At 45.2% G+C, this 18,436-nt stretch overlaps 1 protein-coding gene across 1 annotated transcript in view; it reads left to right on the top strand.

Moving 5' to 3' along the window:
- Positions 1-1,173: 1,173 nt before the first annotated feature.
- LOC306736337 (semaphorin-3F-like) overlaps positions 1,174-18,436 on the top strand; it is a gene marked incomplete at its 5' end in the record, with an annotated part of 55,080 nt that continues 37,817 nt past the window's right edge. Inside the window, one exon of the mRNA XM_079217961.1 lies at positions 1,174-1,291. Within this exon, the coding sequence (XP_079074087.1) occupies positions 1,174-1,291 (118 nt within the window). The remainder of the gene's footprint in view (positions 1,292-18,436) is intronic.

Here is an 18,436-nt window from a genome sequence, read left to right as displayed (position 1 = left end):
GAGCAGTGCCAGTGTTTGATTTCATATGCGTGTGTGAAGGACTTGGCCTCTGTCTCTGAATAAACAGCTGGATGGTTAACAAATTGTCAGTAAACAACTGGGTTTAAACAGCTGGGTTATGCTCATAAATCCACCTCAGCCGGCCGGTCTGAGGACCCTTTGGCTCTGCGGATGTCTTCGAAAGGTGTGTTTGCGATGGAGACCCGCTTCCAAATGTTCAGTGTTTGTTGTCGGAAACATGCAGAGAAGAGCGATTTTCCTCCAAGCGGTGAGGTCAGGTTGCTGTTTGGGGAATAGAGTGTGGTAGAAAGAAAAGAAGTTGAAAATGCAGACAAGCGGCAACATGGTAGAGATGATTAAATGGACCAAGAGTGGATTTGACGGAGGATAGCCGAGGGCCAGAAGTTGGACAAGTCTTTTCTGATGATTTGGTGACAGATGTGAGGATCATTGTGGTTGCTCCCTGGCATCTATCATTCATTAACCGGGGACTTCATTGATGACCACCGCTGCATTGTTTGGAAGACTTGTTAAACTGTTCCAGTGAGCGTTTGAGCCCGTCATCATTTGTAATCCCTTTTAGCACAAAGTTAATATTTTATTTTAGATTGCACCAATCCCAACTTTTTCACCCCCCCCCCCCCCCTCCCCCCCTGTCTCTCTCTCTATAAGCACGAGGTCGTGGTGCAGCCCACTGTTAGGTGAAGCTGTAATTACAGAGCAGCACACACGTATGGTGTCATGACGTAGGAATGTGTTTTGGGTTGCGTGGAGAGGAGCAGAAGAAGAAAAGCTTCTCTCACTAGAGTCGACGTGCCCTTTCCATCAGTTTGTCACACACACACACACCAAAAAAAAACAAGCATAAATCTTCCCAAATGGAAGTGCGCACACATCTCTAAAAGCTTGTCCCGTCTCCATTCATTTTTTTTGTTAAGCTCCCAGAGATCTGGCTGTAATCCCCACATCTCAGCGCTGCATCACCAAAACTCACAGGGATCACAGGGCCCTTGGGAGCCATTTATTTAACACGTCGCATAACTTAATAAACAACTTATTGTGGCATTTTTTTTTCTTTTCTTCTCTTCTCACGTGTTTGTTTTTGTCTCTGCAGAGATTTAACAAAAAGAAAATATAAAACGCTCTTGGTGTGCCGCCGGAGGTTGGTCGACCATGCAGCTGGACGGTCTGTGGACGGTCCACGCCCTCCTGGCACTGACCGGCCTCGCTCTCGGGAACCCATTGATCAGTGACCCACTGGCCGCACCCCGCGTCTTCATCTCCTTCAAAGGTAGGAACCTGAACCTCATCCTCCGCTCTTCTGTTCCCACCTGCCTCTCGGCCCCGGCGTTCTGACTCTTCCAGTTCTGTGCCGGTGTATTAAACTCTGCTGTGTGTTGGCTCGGCGTGTGACTGACGTTTTTGCAAACAGAGCCGTTGTGGCTTCGGTAAGTGCTGAGGCTTTTCTTGTTTATTTTTTTGCAGAGGAAGAACTCGCAGCTTCACCATAGGCCGCAAACAAATCATGCAATTCTTATCCGTTGCCCCTTCCTCATACCTCCAGGCGATGTAATAACCACCAGATGCTTCCACTGGCTTATATTGTACAAACAATTAAAAAACACAAACGGCGGCTGAGCAGATGCCCGTATTGAAGATAGCGTGCGCTTCTTGTTCGCACTCCATTTGAAACAATATACATGATTATTGTTTTTGTCGATCAAAAGCGGCGCCTTTATCTTCAATCAGCTTTATTGTGGAATCCCTAAATTGGAGCCGCGAAGGGAGGCGGGATAATAAGGAGCATGTAATAACTCTGTGGCCATTATGTGATTATTCCCCCTGGTGAAGGCAGACGTGTGCTTTAGTGGGTTGTGTTTGTGCGTTCCAATAGCCGCACAGATTGGGTGAGATGGGTTGCCGGGGTTCCGGGGGTGGTGGTTGGGAGGGGAGCAGAGTGAGAAGACGGTATTATCAAGAGCAAATTGCCAGGATCAGCCAAGCAGAGCGACGTCCCCGAGGCCTGTCCTGCTTGGAGATCAAGCCTTTTGATTAGCATCCAGAGAGAAAGCGAGGGAGGGTGGGTGGGCGAGCGAGCGAGCTGCAGCGCCCCTGTTTGCTTTGCTTTCCATTTCCCAGCGCTCCCCAGTGCAAGTTGACTTAATTAAGTGGACTGGCACAGTTCATTGTCGAAGGCGTTTTCCTGCTTTAATCAAGTGGGATTTACCACATCAGTGAACGCACATCCAGAGCTCAGCAGTTTTTCTTTTTTCTTTTTTCGTTTCTTTTCTTCTTTTTTTTTCATTTTCCAAATATCGTTCTAGTCCGTCCCCTATACACAAACGCCGTGTTGTGTTCTGAGAGCTGTGCTGTTTCTATTTTCTGTAAGCAGGCTCGTCGGCTAGCTTTTGCATAGGTGCATCTTTTGGATGACTGAACTCACCAGAAATATATTTGAAAGCAGCGGACTACAGCCGCTGTTCTTTGGCTGACAAGCAAAGTGGGGAAAAGAAAAAAAGAGCTTGGCTCTCCTGCTTACCTGCGTGTGTGTGTGTGTGTGTGTGTGTGTGTGTGTGTGTGTGTGTGTGTGTGTGTGTGTGTGTGTGTGTGTGTGTGTGTGTGTGTGTGTGTGTTTGCCTCTCCAGTCAATATGAATTTCACAGTCTACTGCTGCTGCCTCTCTCAGAGGAATGCACCCCCTTCTCCATTCAATATTATGACTCTCTCTCCCTTAATTGCTTTTTGAGAGGCCCATGTAGTCCTTACCTTGGCAAGTCGGCTGCACTTCCCCTGATGCACCATGATGTGTTAAGTTTTTTTGCTTGAGCTGTTTGGGATTGCAGATTGCCTCCGAGCAGCAACTTCAGCGGAACACAGTTGTAGCGACAAGCGTGGACAGAAAATGTTTTTTTTTTTTAATGAGGAAAATAATGCGTTAATTATCAGTCCCCTGGTTGTTATTATGGATCGCTTTGGCACAGAGTCACGCTGTGAGGAAAAAGTTAAATTGCAGCCGTAAAGCCGAATGTCTCTCTCAGCGTCGAGCTCAACACATGCTCCAAACTGATTAACTCGGTAGCTGAGGAGCGAGGTTCAGAACCATGACCTCCATCTGGGAGGCCCTGGCTTCCCTATTAAAGCAGGAAGAGTAAATCATGGGGCCTAATTGCTTTGCTTTGGCTTCATGCAGCGTGCACAGCTTTTATGACAGGGAGAACACCACCTTCTGTGGTATTGAGTTCAGAGGATATGAGGGGGAAATACCTGTACAAGTTTCAATAAGATTAGACTTCGTAGAGTCTGAGGGATAAACCGTGGAAGTAGACTTTGTCCGGGCTTATCATGTTTTCTAGTCGGCTGAGTTTGCAGAAAGAGAAAGAAGTCTGCCTCCGATCCGACAGCAAACACATTACATTGGTAATCAATGTATCATCTGACACTGATTCCCAATGTCAGATGAGAACTGAGTGTTTGATGGAATGAGGAGCGGGAGCAGAGTAAATCCACCGTAGAAAATGAGTTGATATTTTAGGGTTAGTTGAGACAAGACTGCTGTCGCCAGCAACCCCCCAAAGAGAGGAGTCGTATCAAATGGCCGATCTGGAACTGCTGGAAATCGGCTAGTTTGAGTCGACCCAAAGTCCATCTCACCCATCACAACTTTTTCTTAAATGTATTTAATGTAGGGCTGACACTAAAGGATTATTATTATGGATTATTCTCTCAGCTAATTAATTCCTGTTTTTTCCTATGAAAAGTCCGAAAATAGTGAAAGATGTCTGTTTAGAAGGTCCCACAGCTCAAGGCGATGTACTCAGTTTATTTTATTTAACCAACAGTCTAAAAACCTGACTACTTTAAGTTTAAGATAATCATCAAATCCTTCCATTTGTTCTGCTTGATAAAATGCTCAGATGTCCGTCTTTGATCTATGGATCACTAGTAGCACTTTTTGTTTAGTTTTTAATCATTTCCGTAAGTTCTCTTGAAGGTGTTTACATTAGTGAGCTTGATTGTTCTTTGTGGACATGAGGGAAGTAGCCCACGTTTGAAAAGCTGTCCATCAGTGAAGTGAAATACAGAATTAACATGTGAAAGGGTTGTGTGAGAGCATCGCCTCTCTCCGTGAGACTGCTAAGTCATGCAAGTGCCTTTGTGACGTAAATCCATTAAGAGGTCGACTGATTTATATGTGCAGTTTTTTTGTTTTGATTCCTGCTTTTGTGTCACGCTGTGAAGTACAGTTTCTGAACGGACAAAGCACCCTCGAGGGATGTTTTGCCGTGCAGAGTTTCGCAAAGAGTGCAACATTGCTGCTGTTGGCCCACATCCCTTCTTTGACATATTCAAGCTCATGCATTAAGAAGATCCCAATCTAAATCCATGCTCACGGCTTTACTATTTTAGGCCATATACTGCACATAAACCTCTGCCTCATCTGGGCTTCAATCTTTTGAAAAACGTAATTTCAAAATTGAATCAAGGCGCTGGCCGGGCTTTATGTGCAATGTTTACATGGAAGAGCCAACTTGCAACTGGAAGCCTCTGGTGACATGCTAGAGATCTTTAAAGGAGCACTTCTCTCAGCCTGCTTAGATAAACAGACAGCAGGTAAACATTGGTTCAGAATAAACAGAGGCACGGGGTCAACAATCTCCACCATTGTAAATGTTCACTCTGGAAAGCCACGCTGTCGTAATCTACGGCCGAAGGCGGAGGCGTTGCCTTGTGCCGCAAAGGCCATGTGAGAATGAATCCAGTGCCCCTCTCGCCTTTTACTCACTCGGCGTCGGTGACATTTGAAGCGTCTGCTTGGACGACTACAGCGAATGGAATTACGTTCCGTCAGTACAAAAGAAGAGTTCTTTAAATGCCGCGACATCATACGGATTACAGCACGCTGCCTCCCCTCCGCCTCGCTACGTACGGGCTGCAAATCCACGTGGACGACACCAGAATGTGGGTCAACTTTGCAATAACACACGAGCGCACCGCTGGCCGGGGCAGGTGGCGGTGAAAGGAAGCAGCTCTGCCCCGTCATTATTCCAGATATTTCTCATCTGCACACCCTCCCGTGAAGCGCTAACAGCAGTCTCCTATTTTTACTCCTCAGCAAAGTCTTTCGTCTATATCGGGCGTGTGCGGGTGGGTGTGGGTGTGTGCGTTTGTGTGAGTGGGTGGCAGCTTAGAGGGTCAGAAACTCTCCTTTGGGGTTACATGCCAGGCATTCTGATATGTGTTAGCCCTTGTTATGTAGTAGTTTTTTTCTTCTTTTTTTTGTTACTTTTAATGCCCAGGAATAACAACAGATGACGATTACATCTGAAAATGTTAGCAGCAGTTCGCTATCAGTTCATCTCTGGGCTTGCCCCGTCCCTGCCGTCATGTCACTTATGCGAGTAAATGTTTAAGCTGCTGTTACCGTCGTTCACACAACACTTTAGCAGTGGACACTTTCTTCTGTGTGCTCCAAAGGCACACACATCAGTGGTCAGAGGTCTCTCACGCTGTTATCAGCGCTGACCTGATTGGCTATGACAGCTTGCATTTTTACAGGCTGGAGTCGAGTGTTTACTCACTATTGACTGTGTGCCTGAGCAACTATAATGTGGTTTCTTCCTTTTGCTCCCAGCCCACTTTTGCTGCTCTACGAAGTAAATGCAACGTGATCATCACCGATGACTTCCTGTTTGCAGCCGCCGTCTAATTTGCAGGGTACCTCAAGCATACTGGCACACCGTCGCCCTAACTTTAATATTGCAGCGTTGGCGAACCACAAGTAGAAGCCGGGAAAACCACTGCTCCAGAAGTCTGGCACCGCCGCGGATGTTCGGCTGTGATCTCAAATTACTGTTTGTGAGGTCTGACTCCTTCTATCCCTACGGCAGCAAAGCAATGACTGACAACGCATTGAAAACCACTGTTACTTTGGCCTGGTCCCAGACCTCAGCTTCCCTCTGCAGCAGCTAAACCAGGTTATATTTAGTGTAAAACTCTCCTCTCCCTCAGCAGGCACATAGCAGTCATTCGCAGCACCGTGGTTAACCATTGAACACAAACGCAGACGCAGCTCGGTCCGGCACAACTTGCACTCCGTTGCGATCCAGCTGTCAGGAGTGTCACTTTATTGGTTGGCACCGGTTGGCTCAAAGCCATCTGTAAATGTGTAAAACATTTTAAATATGACAGTGACGCAAAAAAAAAAGGCGGCTGTGGTGTTAGGTCTAGTCTGAGTCCCAGGAACAGTGCTAATCCTTCACTGTAGTGCACATGACTTAAGAATCGCGAGCCCTTCTATCTAACGTGTGTGTGTGTGTGTGTGTGTGTGTGTATGTGTGTCTGGGAGAACCCAACACACCTTCCCAAACTATATGGAGTGGACTTTGGGTCACATTTAAATGACTGTGGAACCATGTGACATTCATGCGAGGCACACATGCCTTTATTCATGTCAGAATTGATTGTAGCCCTTTACCTTGACGTGCATTTATCTCTTTGACAAAGCCAGCTTCTGAACGCATATCTGTATATCTCAAACTGTCACGGTACTCTTCATTGCATTGTAATCAAAATCATGCCGCTATCGTGCTTGAATTGACACTGCATCGTTGACGGTGCGGCTGTCCTCGTCTAAACCCGGGGCATGGATGATTATCTAGGTAAAAGGTTGAATATCTATATTATTATTAAATGTCGATATGTCCAATGGTTTCCGGTTGACAGGTCAGGAATCAGGTATCGATTAGCTATCTGCCTGTGAGCCACTTTTACATAAACTATGGGGCAGATGACTGATGGGACCATGATTGCATTTTGTTTCCGGACCAATTGGTACATTATTTTGGATTGGAATACAAATAAGGTGACAGCTGGAGAAAAAAAAAGAAGCTTTAGTGCACTGGAATTGAATATATATATATATATATATATATATATATATATATATATATATATATATATATATATATATATATATATATATATATATATATGTATATATATGTATGTATATATATATGTATATATATGTATGTATATATATATATGTATATATATATATATATATATATATGTATATATATGTATGTATATATATATATGTATATATATATATATATATATATGTACGTATATATATATATATATATATACGTACATATATATATATATATATTATGTATTCAATATATACATATTATGTATTCAATATATATATATATTATGTATTCAACATATATATATATATATTATGTATTCAATATATATATATATATATAAGGCTTTGCAATTCCCCCTAAAGTGTCCTAATATGTCATCCGTGTGCATCGGTATTGCAGAAGGCAACACTAGGCCCATTCTCACCCCTCTCTTCCTGTCAGGTGTATGTGTGGGAAGAACGTGTGATATTCCTAAAAAAAGACGAGCCTGTTGGCACCTTTCAGCACATTGCCCCTGGATCCAGCAGTGACCTCGTGTCCGTCTCCGATGCTGTCAGCTTCCCTCTGCAAATAAAATCTCGGTCACAGTGTCATCTCATAGCTCCGTCCGCCAACCATCGGCGCTGTCTGCGCCTCCCACCCAGCGCTGATGGAATATCTGTTTTATTCTCTCCTTCACATGGTTGTTAAACACACACACACACACACACACACACACACACACACACACACACACACACACACACACAACCCTTTCTTTATGACGGCCGATGAATCGAGTCATTGTGCTTGAGTGTTATAGAATAGCGCTACTTGGCACCTCACTCAACCTGATTCCCAGACCATATGGTCCTGAGGTTGTAAAGTGTATCGCAGGCGGTTTGGGTGGTCCTAATGTTTGATAAAAAAACAAAGGAAATAGTAGCAGTGCTTGTCTCCTGATTCTCCAACATCCGGCCAATGGGTGTTGGATGTGTTATAGGTGTCAGCAGGTAGAAAGGCTCTTAGACACCTCCCAGGGGATTATTGTGGGCAAAGGGAAACTGAAGGTGACAGAGTGCCATCTAAATATAGCGACTCATCTTTGGATGCTCGGTTTCCTGCCGCAGTTCTGTCCGTCGTCCCTCTCCTGCTCATTTCTCTTCCCCCTGGCATGGGAACGACAGTAAATGCACGGGGGCCCGGGGTGTTTGGGATTCCTGGCATGGAAGGCCAGCTCTCTTTTAGCGTCTGCAAAAGGAGGGATGTGTTGTGTTGAAAGCGGGGTGGTTCCCCTCTTTGGCCAAGGCTTCACCTGTGGAACAGCCTCCTGCGTCGGGTTACGGGCTCTGTCAGTGTCTGGCCCCTCCAGTGAAACCAAGATCGTCTCTCGAAAAGACTGAGGACCCAGTGTTGTCTGTTCGTCTTGTCTTTCACAGGCATGTTGTTGCATCTGTTGCCCCCCACACCCCTCCTCCCAACCTCTCTTCACTGGACCGGAAAATAGCAGCCAAATTGTCCAGATACAATGAATCACTTTCTCCCCACCGATGCTAAATCTCCTCCAATGTGTGTTTTTTTTCTTCTATTTATGGAACTACAACTGTATGTTGTTGTTTTTTTGACCAACTTTACATGAAATAGCCAAAGCAGAATAAGAACAACGTATACAATCAGAGCAGAGCTAACACAATTATGCCCGTGCATATCGGCAAACGTAAATGAATCCACATGGTCCAACCCAAAGAATAAGACGGTACTTGATTGTTTTCGTGCTATGATAGCTGAAGACCATGTCGGTCACATCATGGGAGGCCTGTCACGTGCGATTAAACTCAAAAAATCTTTTCAGTGACGTGGAGAAGACGGTCGCTCGCCGTCTGTTGTTATGACCACCTCTTTGTTCAGAAAACTGGAAAGGCGTAAAGACGCGGCGTTCTCAGGCTCGACATGTTGCTCAATCTGAGCCTGAGAATTAGTATCTAGCACACCTGCCAAGCGTCAAGGTTGGTTCCTTTTTTCTCAGTGGCATAATTAAGACTTCCTGTGGGATTTAGTGTCTTTTCTCACCTGTGAAAGCAGGGCATTAGTGGGGACTGGATAAACAGGTTGAGGACTCTGACTTTGTCTCTGCAACGCCGCTGGGGCTAAACACTGTATATTCTTAGCGCTAGTGTTTCTCTTGTGGCAGATTAAGGTGTCAGGTAGAATAATGGTCCAGGCGGATTAGACACTTTAGTGGATCCAGCTCAAACCTGCACCCAAGTTTCACAAAAGGTTAAAGCTTTAGAATGTGATCCAAGCGTTATAGTGGTTCTTTATCGTCTCGTATGGACACAGAGGTGATTTGAGCCCCATTGTCCACCATTTAGCTACTCAAAGATAACTTGTGTTGTCTTAGATCATCAGTAAAGGAAATTCCTGTCATACTTGGTGCATGAAAATGTGAATGGTATTCAAGTTTTAGTCATCTTCTGTCTGGGCTTCGGCGGTTCTCTCACAGCCTCCCTCCCTCCCCCTGTCAAAGCACTCCCTGCTGTACAACTCTGTCCAACTGCCTTGTCTTCCACCTCTGCAAATTCTCCCAGTGTCACCTCCCTCCACTGGCTCCACTGGCTGTCCGTATCATGTTCAAAAGCCCATTCAAAGCCCAGAGCTGACATACCAGTCTTTGAAAGGATATGCCCCCCCTGTACTTGTACACAACACACCGCCCCCGCCCTGCTCCACATAAGGTACACGTAAGACTCCTGGTTCGCTCTTTGCTACGAAAAGCCAAGTCATCACTTGTTCACTCTCGTTGAAAATCCTTCCGGCTCCCGGCTGGTTACAGCGCTCTGATCTGAGCAGCAGGGTCACTCCCTTTCAGCGGCTGCAGGTTCTCTGAATCACACCGACTGTTACATCACATTAGTTGGTCTCGAAAGACTTTTCTTACTGTGTCCTCAGAGCCGATTATCATGCATCTCACTTTTTTATTTCATGGACATTCTGTTGTCAAATTGCACTGATGTATGTTCCTCTGGATAGGCAAGTGGGCCTTCAATGTACATGCAGATCATTTAAAGATAGCTGTTGATCCACTTTGGCTTGGATTGCATGTGGAAGTTACTGGCTATGCTATTATCACATAGACCTATTTTATATGGAAGGTGTTCTTCCTGGCCAATAACTAGGAGTGCTCAAAGCGGGTCTCCATGCATGTGTAGATCCGTAAAGACGTTAAGTATATGGGAGATTTTCCAGAAAGGTCAAGTGGGGGGCCACGAGCCTGACTGAAGAGGTCAAGGCCGCTGCCCTCCCCTCTGATCTACAACCTCAACATAATTTCTCACCCTCTGTCAGTGGGAGCTTGAGTTTCAGATGCGTCTCGCTGCCTCAGAGACTCTGGCCCTCTAATGTGACCTCTCTTCTTTGAGGTCTACAGTAAATACACCGTGACTGAGACGGTGCACTGTACCGTAACCTCAGAGCGAGGCGGAATATAAATGGTCAAATCACGCACAAATGAAAGGCATTGCATTTTGCGAAGTACAGCTGAATGTTTGTTCTGCAGACATTTTGCACATATGCATGGTGTGTGTGCATTCACCCTGCAAAAACATAGACGCAATGTGGTTGTTTCCAGTTTCCAACATGTGTCCAACATTTTCTTCACTTTTCTTGGAATGTGAAGATTTAGTGTTCATAACTTGTAACATGTACCAAATGGTACAGTGTGAATTCCATCATATCATAATGAATTGTAGGGCTAAACGATATTCATTGAATACAAATTTTTTAAATGATTTACAGTTTACTCTAAATCTTTGTTTTAAGAAAGAAATACTGGCTACAGAAGTTAAGGTAAAATGATATCATGCCAATAACTCAAGTCAAGTCAATTTTGTTTGTATAGCCCAAAATCACTCTCCTCACGGGGCTTTTTAATCTGTAAATCAATAAAACACCCTCTGCCCTTTTTGACCCTCGCTTTATATAGCAAAAAAAATCCAAAACAAAACCCTTAAAATGTGGGCCACACACACACACACAAAAAAGAAAGTGAAACAGAGACTTATTTGAGCCAGACCTGGCGTAGTTTGGCTTCATGTTACGAGTTCAGAAAGCTTGAACCTTCATGATAAAAACACAGACCCAGTACAGCATTTTGACCTTTTCTACTCAGTATTTTTCACCAACATGTATTCAATATCAAGCCATATGTTTTGTTAGAAAGTCTGAAGAGAAGTAGTTTTCCGTTTGCGTTTAGATCGCAGCAACTAGAACAGACCATTGTTTCAGAGTTCACTGAACCGTGTTAAGAGTAAATTGCAGTCAGCATTTCACCCAACCCTCCGATTCCAATCCTTTCAGCACGTTTGTCCTCGCTTCCCACCTCCTCATCTGGTCAGTGATGAGGTCATATACTATTCCACTTTAGTGGGGGGACGAGGCCATTTGGAAGACACACCGAAGAGTTTCGCCCAGAGGAGCACTCGGGGATATCACAATGCGTGAGCTTTGATGCCTTTGTACTGCAAGGTTTTGAAATGGTGATTTGAAGAATTCCCTAAAGCTGCATGTTAGTGGAGTAGGTGTTAATTGCAATGTGTGGGGATGGACTTTCATTTACATCCATTGAGGCCGAGCCAGGGCCAGCGGTGACCCCCCGACAGGCGTTTTTTTGTCAGCGATCCATCCTTTCAAGCCCCCTCCTGCGGCGGCGGCGGCGCCGCCTCTTGATTGGTGGAGGAGTGAAAAAGAGGAACCCTGGCATGCAACTCCCCTTGTTTTTGTTGTTGTTTGGCGTCGCCCACACACTCTTTCCCCCTGTTAAGGTCCTATAGCCGCAGGGGTATTTGTGTAGGTTTGCCTCTTATTCACAGAAGTTCATACGCATTCTGTGAGACCTGAGGGTGGGCGTCAAACTGGCATCAGGCCCTTTTTTTGTCAATGAATGTGGCGCCCAGCGCCCCGCAGGCCTTTCTCTGTGCTGCCTATAGATTTCTTGCTCCAGGTCCGAGGAGCACCACTGTGGAGCTGCAAAAGGGAGGACAGCGGCCCAGAATGAAGGTGAAAAATGAGGTCTTCGCATTGGAGGGAAAATGAAAGTCAAGAGGAGAATGTTTACATCCTCCGCTCCAGGCTGGCATGCTGCCAAACCAGTAGTGGGCCATGTGTTGCAATGTGAAAGCACAAGGATTACGAGCATTAGGGGTACTGTTCGTGAAACAGTTTGTTAATACTCAAATGTTGCTTACTTTGTTCAATCACACACCCCCGCCGTCTTTGATTCTCTGATCTCCCTGCTTGTCTGAGCGAGACGTACACGCTCTTGAGCTCCCCTCATTGTTTTGTAAATCTTCAGATGAGATGAGTGCGCTAAGTCTGTGTTTGACTTATTAACTCAGTTGCTTGTTTTCCTGCTCAGCCCTTCAATGGGGGGGTTAATGAATACTTTATTGCCACTTTACTTTGTGGATCTTAGTGGAGGTATTTAATTTCGCCCCCCGGGGACGTCCTGTGGCGTTTCCCAGAGTTTCGGAGTAGCCTACTTTGCATTTCCTTTCTCCGAGAAGACAAACGGGTCCGGAGTCCAAGATGAACCGCTCTGACAGAGGGAGGGTGAGACGGAGAAAAGGGGGTCAGAGAGAGGAAGAGATGGAGGCTTGGATTTCACTCCTACGACTTTCCCTCCAAGCTCTGAATCCGTCCAAAGTCTCTTTCATGGGCTGCAGTGTGGATCGGGTTCTACCCCCACTTGTCTCCCACCTTCCCAGTTTTAACGTGCTCATGTTCTATCTTCCAGGGTGGAAATAGAAGGCCGCTATGGTACTCGCTGAGGAACGGAGTTGCAGAAAGCATAGAATAAGTTTGTTCCCATGGCAGAAAGTCCCGTCAGTAACTGTACACTGCCGGACGCGCCCATATTCTGTCACTTATCTGGAGTTCAGCTCCACTGGTGTGTAATCAGGCTGCCATCCATACATGTGTCACCGTCGTGGTTGTCTTTCTGCCGCCTTCGCTGCAAGAACAAACTTCCCAACTCCATCTCAGGTAATGACTGATGTCATCATCCACCTTTGCAGTGTTTCCCCTCTTCTGCTCATATCTGTCAGACTGAGCTCAGCAATGCAGCTCAACTGTCGCGAGTGTTTACTGTTTTAAAGGCCTGTAATTAAGTCAGTTAACCTATTTTCCCGTCATAGTGAGCGACCTGAGAAGGGTTCAATGGGTCCCAGCGGCCACCTCTGTCACATGTTGGACCTCGTAGTGAGGGATGGCTTTTTAATGGAGGCCTCCCTGCTGGCCCGAGCTAGTGAAACCAACCCGAGGGCTGGCAAGACTGGCAAAAGAGCAGTAATGAATAAGCAGCTCTTCCTGTTTTCCTAAATGTGGTTGCAGCATTGAGCAAAGGTAATTGATCGTGACTAATTAGCGAGCAGAGATAAATTGTGATTGTAGGTGAGATGCTGCTCTTTTAATGACACACTGTGGGGATGGAATGCACTGTGGAATTAACTCTTCAGTGAGTCTGTTGGGGCCGCCAGCCCACGGTAAAGCTCAGTCATGTGTTTGTGTTTGCGGGTTAATCTCCAAGGCACCTCAGGACTCGTTGGCTTCGCCGGAGCATGTGGATATAAATCGAGTGTATTTTCCGCCATTTGAGACGATTTTTCCCCGAAATAAAGTGTTGCACCAGAAATAATAATTCTGTCGGGCTTCGCAGGGTGCTCTTCGTTAAAAACTGGACACTTGTCGCACACTTGTTTTGTTTCAAGGGGACGAACTCTGCTTTAAAAAAGAAAAACTACTCTGACTTAGACGTATATTTACGCTGACTCCATGTTTTTTCAGATGTTGCGTGGTTGTAAAAAAACCTGGAGTGTCTTCTGGCTGCAGCAGCCGCAGCGGCAGCACAAGAAAGCCCACTGAAATTAAACCAACAAGGAAGCATAAGCCATGTTCTTTTTTAAATGATGTGCTGTTTGAGTTGTGTAATATCAGCTTGCTATTTTCACCCTGTCAAAACATGGCAGGAAGAAAATCCTCCTCCAAGATCCAAGTTGTGTCGAGTTCTAAAATAACTGGCAGACACCAGAATCGCTGATAGATGCAGCGATGACTCTTCTCACAGTTGGGGCTGTTCATCTCTATTCATTTAACACGTCCCCCAGCTCTCTCTCTCTCTCTCTCTCTCTCTCTCTCTCTCTCTCTCTCTCTCTCTCTCTCTCTCTCTCGCTTAGCAACGTGCTTCCGCTGCTTGGCAATGTTTGTCTCATGAGATGTGGTGAACATTCACTTTCATGCGTTAGAGGGAATGCTCTGAAAGGAGCTGTCATGACCCGGGACAATCGCTGACACACCTGATCGTTTACCTGTCAGAGAGTTTCCTCTCCTTTTTTAATTTCCCTTGATAATTTGTTGCGATGAATGCTTTTGGTGTGATACCAAACGTGTGTTGATAAGCCTGTGGACATAATCATTCTTTTGTCAGTGGTTTGTGTGTCTCACGTAAGATCGACTGTGAAATATGGCCTCACAAAGACATCCCACTTGATTAAATGCCGTTCCCACAGGAGATGAAAGATACGAGAGCCGAGTCACTAAGCGTACCATTAGGTCTTTCTTTTCTCTAATTTGCCACGTTAAATCAGACGTTCGGATTGGCAGGAGAGATAAATGCTATGAGGGGAAGTGCTGCTGTTTAATGCTACATCTCAGTGGAACCCCGAAGCCGCAGCCTCGTCCTCCACATGCTTGTGAGGAAATAAAAAAGGCCTTGATGTTGATTGTGATGAATATTATAAAAGAAACGAGTCCTTCCCGGCAATACATCAGCATTAACCTCTCTGGGCTGTGGAGTGAGCAGATATTTATGACGTATTTATCCTTTATGTCAGGATAACTACTTGGACAACTGTGGCTGTGAACGCTCTGCATTATCTTATGATGCAGAGTAAAGTGAGGTTTGTACAAACAATGACAATATATTGCATGTCTTTTAAGAACCATTTCAATATTGCACGTCTCACTCACTTAGCTACATATTGCATGCACATTAATGCTGATAATAAACCAAGATGTGATGGGTTTTTTAAAATTATTTTATCCACCAAAACCAGTGTGGGGCAAACATGAACTTGTTGTATATCACGCAAGCTATGAATCAGTCAAATGTATTATACTATCATAGTTGATATAGTTGGGAGTTATGCATAAAGTCTGTGTTTGCATATAGTACAAGTTGGAGGTTTGAGTATTATCTTTCCTGTAATTGTTTAAGCAGGTTCCCAGCTTGTGTAATTCTATTTTAAAGCAAAAATGAATGAAAACCTGCTTGGAAGTAGACAAAATCTAATGACCTGTGTTTTAGTGAAGACAAAAATGTTGGGTTAAAATAATCCAAAGGACCCTCCAAATGGGGATGAACACCAATTAATCTCCCACTGTTCCCAGTGGTGATGTACTGTAGTTAATCACACATTATTCCCAAATATTTTCTTTGCAGTGAACTCTCTCTGGCTGAGATACAAGCCATACGTCTCGGACCAATAGTCAACGTTCTCACGATAAACTTGTCTGGGGAAGCAGATTACTCTCTCTCCTCACACAGAGGTTCCACAAGAGCTCTGTTTTGACTTGTTTCGCTTAATTGCCGTGTCAATTAAAATGTTTTTTTTCTTCTTCAGAGACATCGTGTTGGCAGGGCAGGGGCTGTGAGAATCACAAGAGGCTTTGTGTTGTTCACAGCTGGGGCTGGCCCGCAGTGTCGACGCAGTGGGTGAGAGGAAGGGAGGTTGGGTTGTCGGGGTGAGCCGCCAAAGACGGGCTTCAGGTGCGTTTTCCTGTCCAAATCAGGTTAACATATATCCTTCTGGCATCGTGGAAACAGAGAGGCATGGTTTCCATGATGTAAATGCAGAGTGAAATACAACTCAGCTGGAAGGTTGTTGATTTAGGGAGTGTAGATTTATTGGCAAGAAAGGTGGATTTTTGGGGGGAAAATGTCCAAAATGGAGCAATTTTTTGCAAATTGATAAAATGAATGGATGAAGCCACTTACCGACTAACAGTCACCTTAATAACAATCTAACTTTCAACCTGCTTATTTAGCGTTATGGGAAATTATGTGAACGTTATCGCTATGGCATTCTCACTGTGCATCGATGGGGGCCAATGATAACATGCCATATTAACTGCTAACAAATTGGAGCAGAGTTTTGTTCTTTTTGGCAAAGCGTAACGAATCTATCAACGTTGCCTTGTCGGACAAGACTGACTCGAACCGTAATGGGTCTCATTCCAAATTGATGGTTAATTGCGGAGGGCTGCGGGGCCGTGAAACAGTGCGAGAACGAGGCCGTTCCCTCCATAGTGGAGTTTGTTGAGTCTTTGGTAGAACGATAGTGCCCTCGTTTTCTTAAAAAATAAGAAAATCCCTGATTGACAACAATGGGAGAAGTTCTATTTAGTTGTTTTGGTGCGCCCTTTGAATTTAATGCAAATGCTGAGTAACCACCATTTATTGAATATTGTCCTGGGCAAAATGCTAGGGATGTAAATTGGGGGGCCAATAGGCCGGACCCACTTCCATCCCCCTACTTCTGTTGTACTTCTGACAACACCCATCTCCAAACTCTGCCTTCATTTTGATCTCAATTACACACCTTTAAAAATATCGTGACTGCCTCTCGCATGGTTGCAACGTTATTACAGTAGCAACATCTGTCCACAGACATATTACACATTGAGGCGTTTAAGGGTTGATAAAGCCTGAAGCTGGATTCAGATTGGTTTGTGAGGGGTTACGACGCAGCTACGATCCATGCCTGCCTGCCGCGTCTCCCTAGCTAAGCCTACAATTTCCTCAGAAATGTAACTCCAAGTTGGGGGGTTCCGAACCAACAATTGTATTTGAAAAAAAAAAAGCTTGATTATCTGCTCTTTCTGCTCTCTCTGTGCAGCAACACACATCTAGCAAAGCCATCTTCTCTGTAAGCCTTCTGCGATAACCCTCCTCTATCACAATAAATGAAACGGCATGAGACGACTGCGCTGCATATTCTCACATTCAGTAACAAGGCAGACCCTCCCACCGCCGCTTGTATCACAAAGTGAATGATGGAATGTAAGCACAGTTTGAGCAAAAGGACGCAGGGGTTGCTTTTGCCACACCATGATGCACCATCCTCCAGCTACACGCTGTGTTGGCATTTTAATTAAGTACAAGCCTGCATTCCTGGAATATTCTCCCATTAACCTCATGGGAGGTAAGAAGCAGGATAATATTAATGCCACCGACCTTGGTGGATGACTTTCTCGTGGTATGAGATTCCTATCGTAGTAAAATCTCTTGTGTGTTAATCTTCTCCATACCTGTAGCAACACGCCCCCACCGACACTTTTTTGGTTGTTTATGTTTACACCATGCTAGTTTTGGCCTGAACACCCACTAAGATCTCAGCTCCAAAGAGGAGCCCTCAAGGTCCATCAAGGCAGAGCATTACCTCAAACTGGGATTAAGTGGAGATAAGGGCAATTATCTCAGTCACACTTTTTCTCTCGCTGGAAAAAAACAAAAAACTTAAGGACCTGGGACGCCTCCTCCCCGCTGGTTTCTTGTCTTTACCATCTCGGAATTCACTCTGTACAAAAGCTGCATTTGAGCCACTTTGCAATCTATACTTCCGACCTCTCCCGCAGCTCATTACCCGATGCCAGAACTGCTCAAGAGGAGGGCTGCAGGGTCACAGAGTGGGATATCCTGCCTGTCAGTCAAATGTCAGGGCTGGCAGGTATACCCCGCTGTTGCAGATTTAAACCCAAGTGGGGGAAGATGGACTAGTCATTAAAATCAGAAAAGGCGAGGAGAGGCCGAGGTTTTGATTTTTGCCAAAAGCTCAGTGTATTTCCACAGCTGTCAAACTGTCTTTATGTCTGCTGCCATGTGTGGATGTCACCTGAGGCACGACGGGTTTCCTCTGGGTTAATGAGGAAGAGGGATGGAGATGGGGGGACAGAGGGGAGGACTTGTGAGGAAGGGGGGGGGGGGCGTGCTCGGCTCTTCTTTTCTAAAAGTGTTTTCTTTATGTAGACCTAGTGCTGACCCCGGGTCTTATGGGATTAATATTGTGACCAGTGGATGGCCACAAAGGAGTGTGGTTAAATTGAGAGTTTCTGCACACACACAGGATTTAGACTGTTTTTTTTAAGGAAATCTATGCAACGACGACACCACTGATACTCCCACTCCAGTGACCCTAAAGGAATATAGAATTGATCTAAGTATTAAGAATTAAGTAAATGGACAGTGATTTGGGTGCCATTTAAAGCTACTACGAGGAACTTTCCTTTTTTTGTTGATTTTGGCGGCCCCTGTAGTAGTAGCGTTTCTGAGCACCAGAGTCGCTTTTAAATTAGTTTGTACTCGCCTTAGTGACGTTGGCGTGAGGTGAACATACCTCACCACAGCGCGCGCATCGCTAACGAAGCCTCCACAAGTTGTTGCGCCACCTCTGCTGCGCAAGACATCA

This window comes from Taurulus bubalis (assembly GCF_910589615.1).
Source record: "Taurulus bubalis genome assembly, chromosome: 5".
Classification (NCBI taxonomy): Eukaryota; Metazoa; Chordata; class Actinopteri; order Perciformes; family Cottidae; genus Taurulus; species Taurulus bubalis.
Note: the sequence above shows the minus strand (reverse complement) of the source record. Positions and strands in the feature narration are given on the sequence as shown.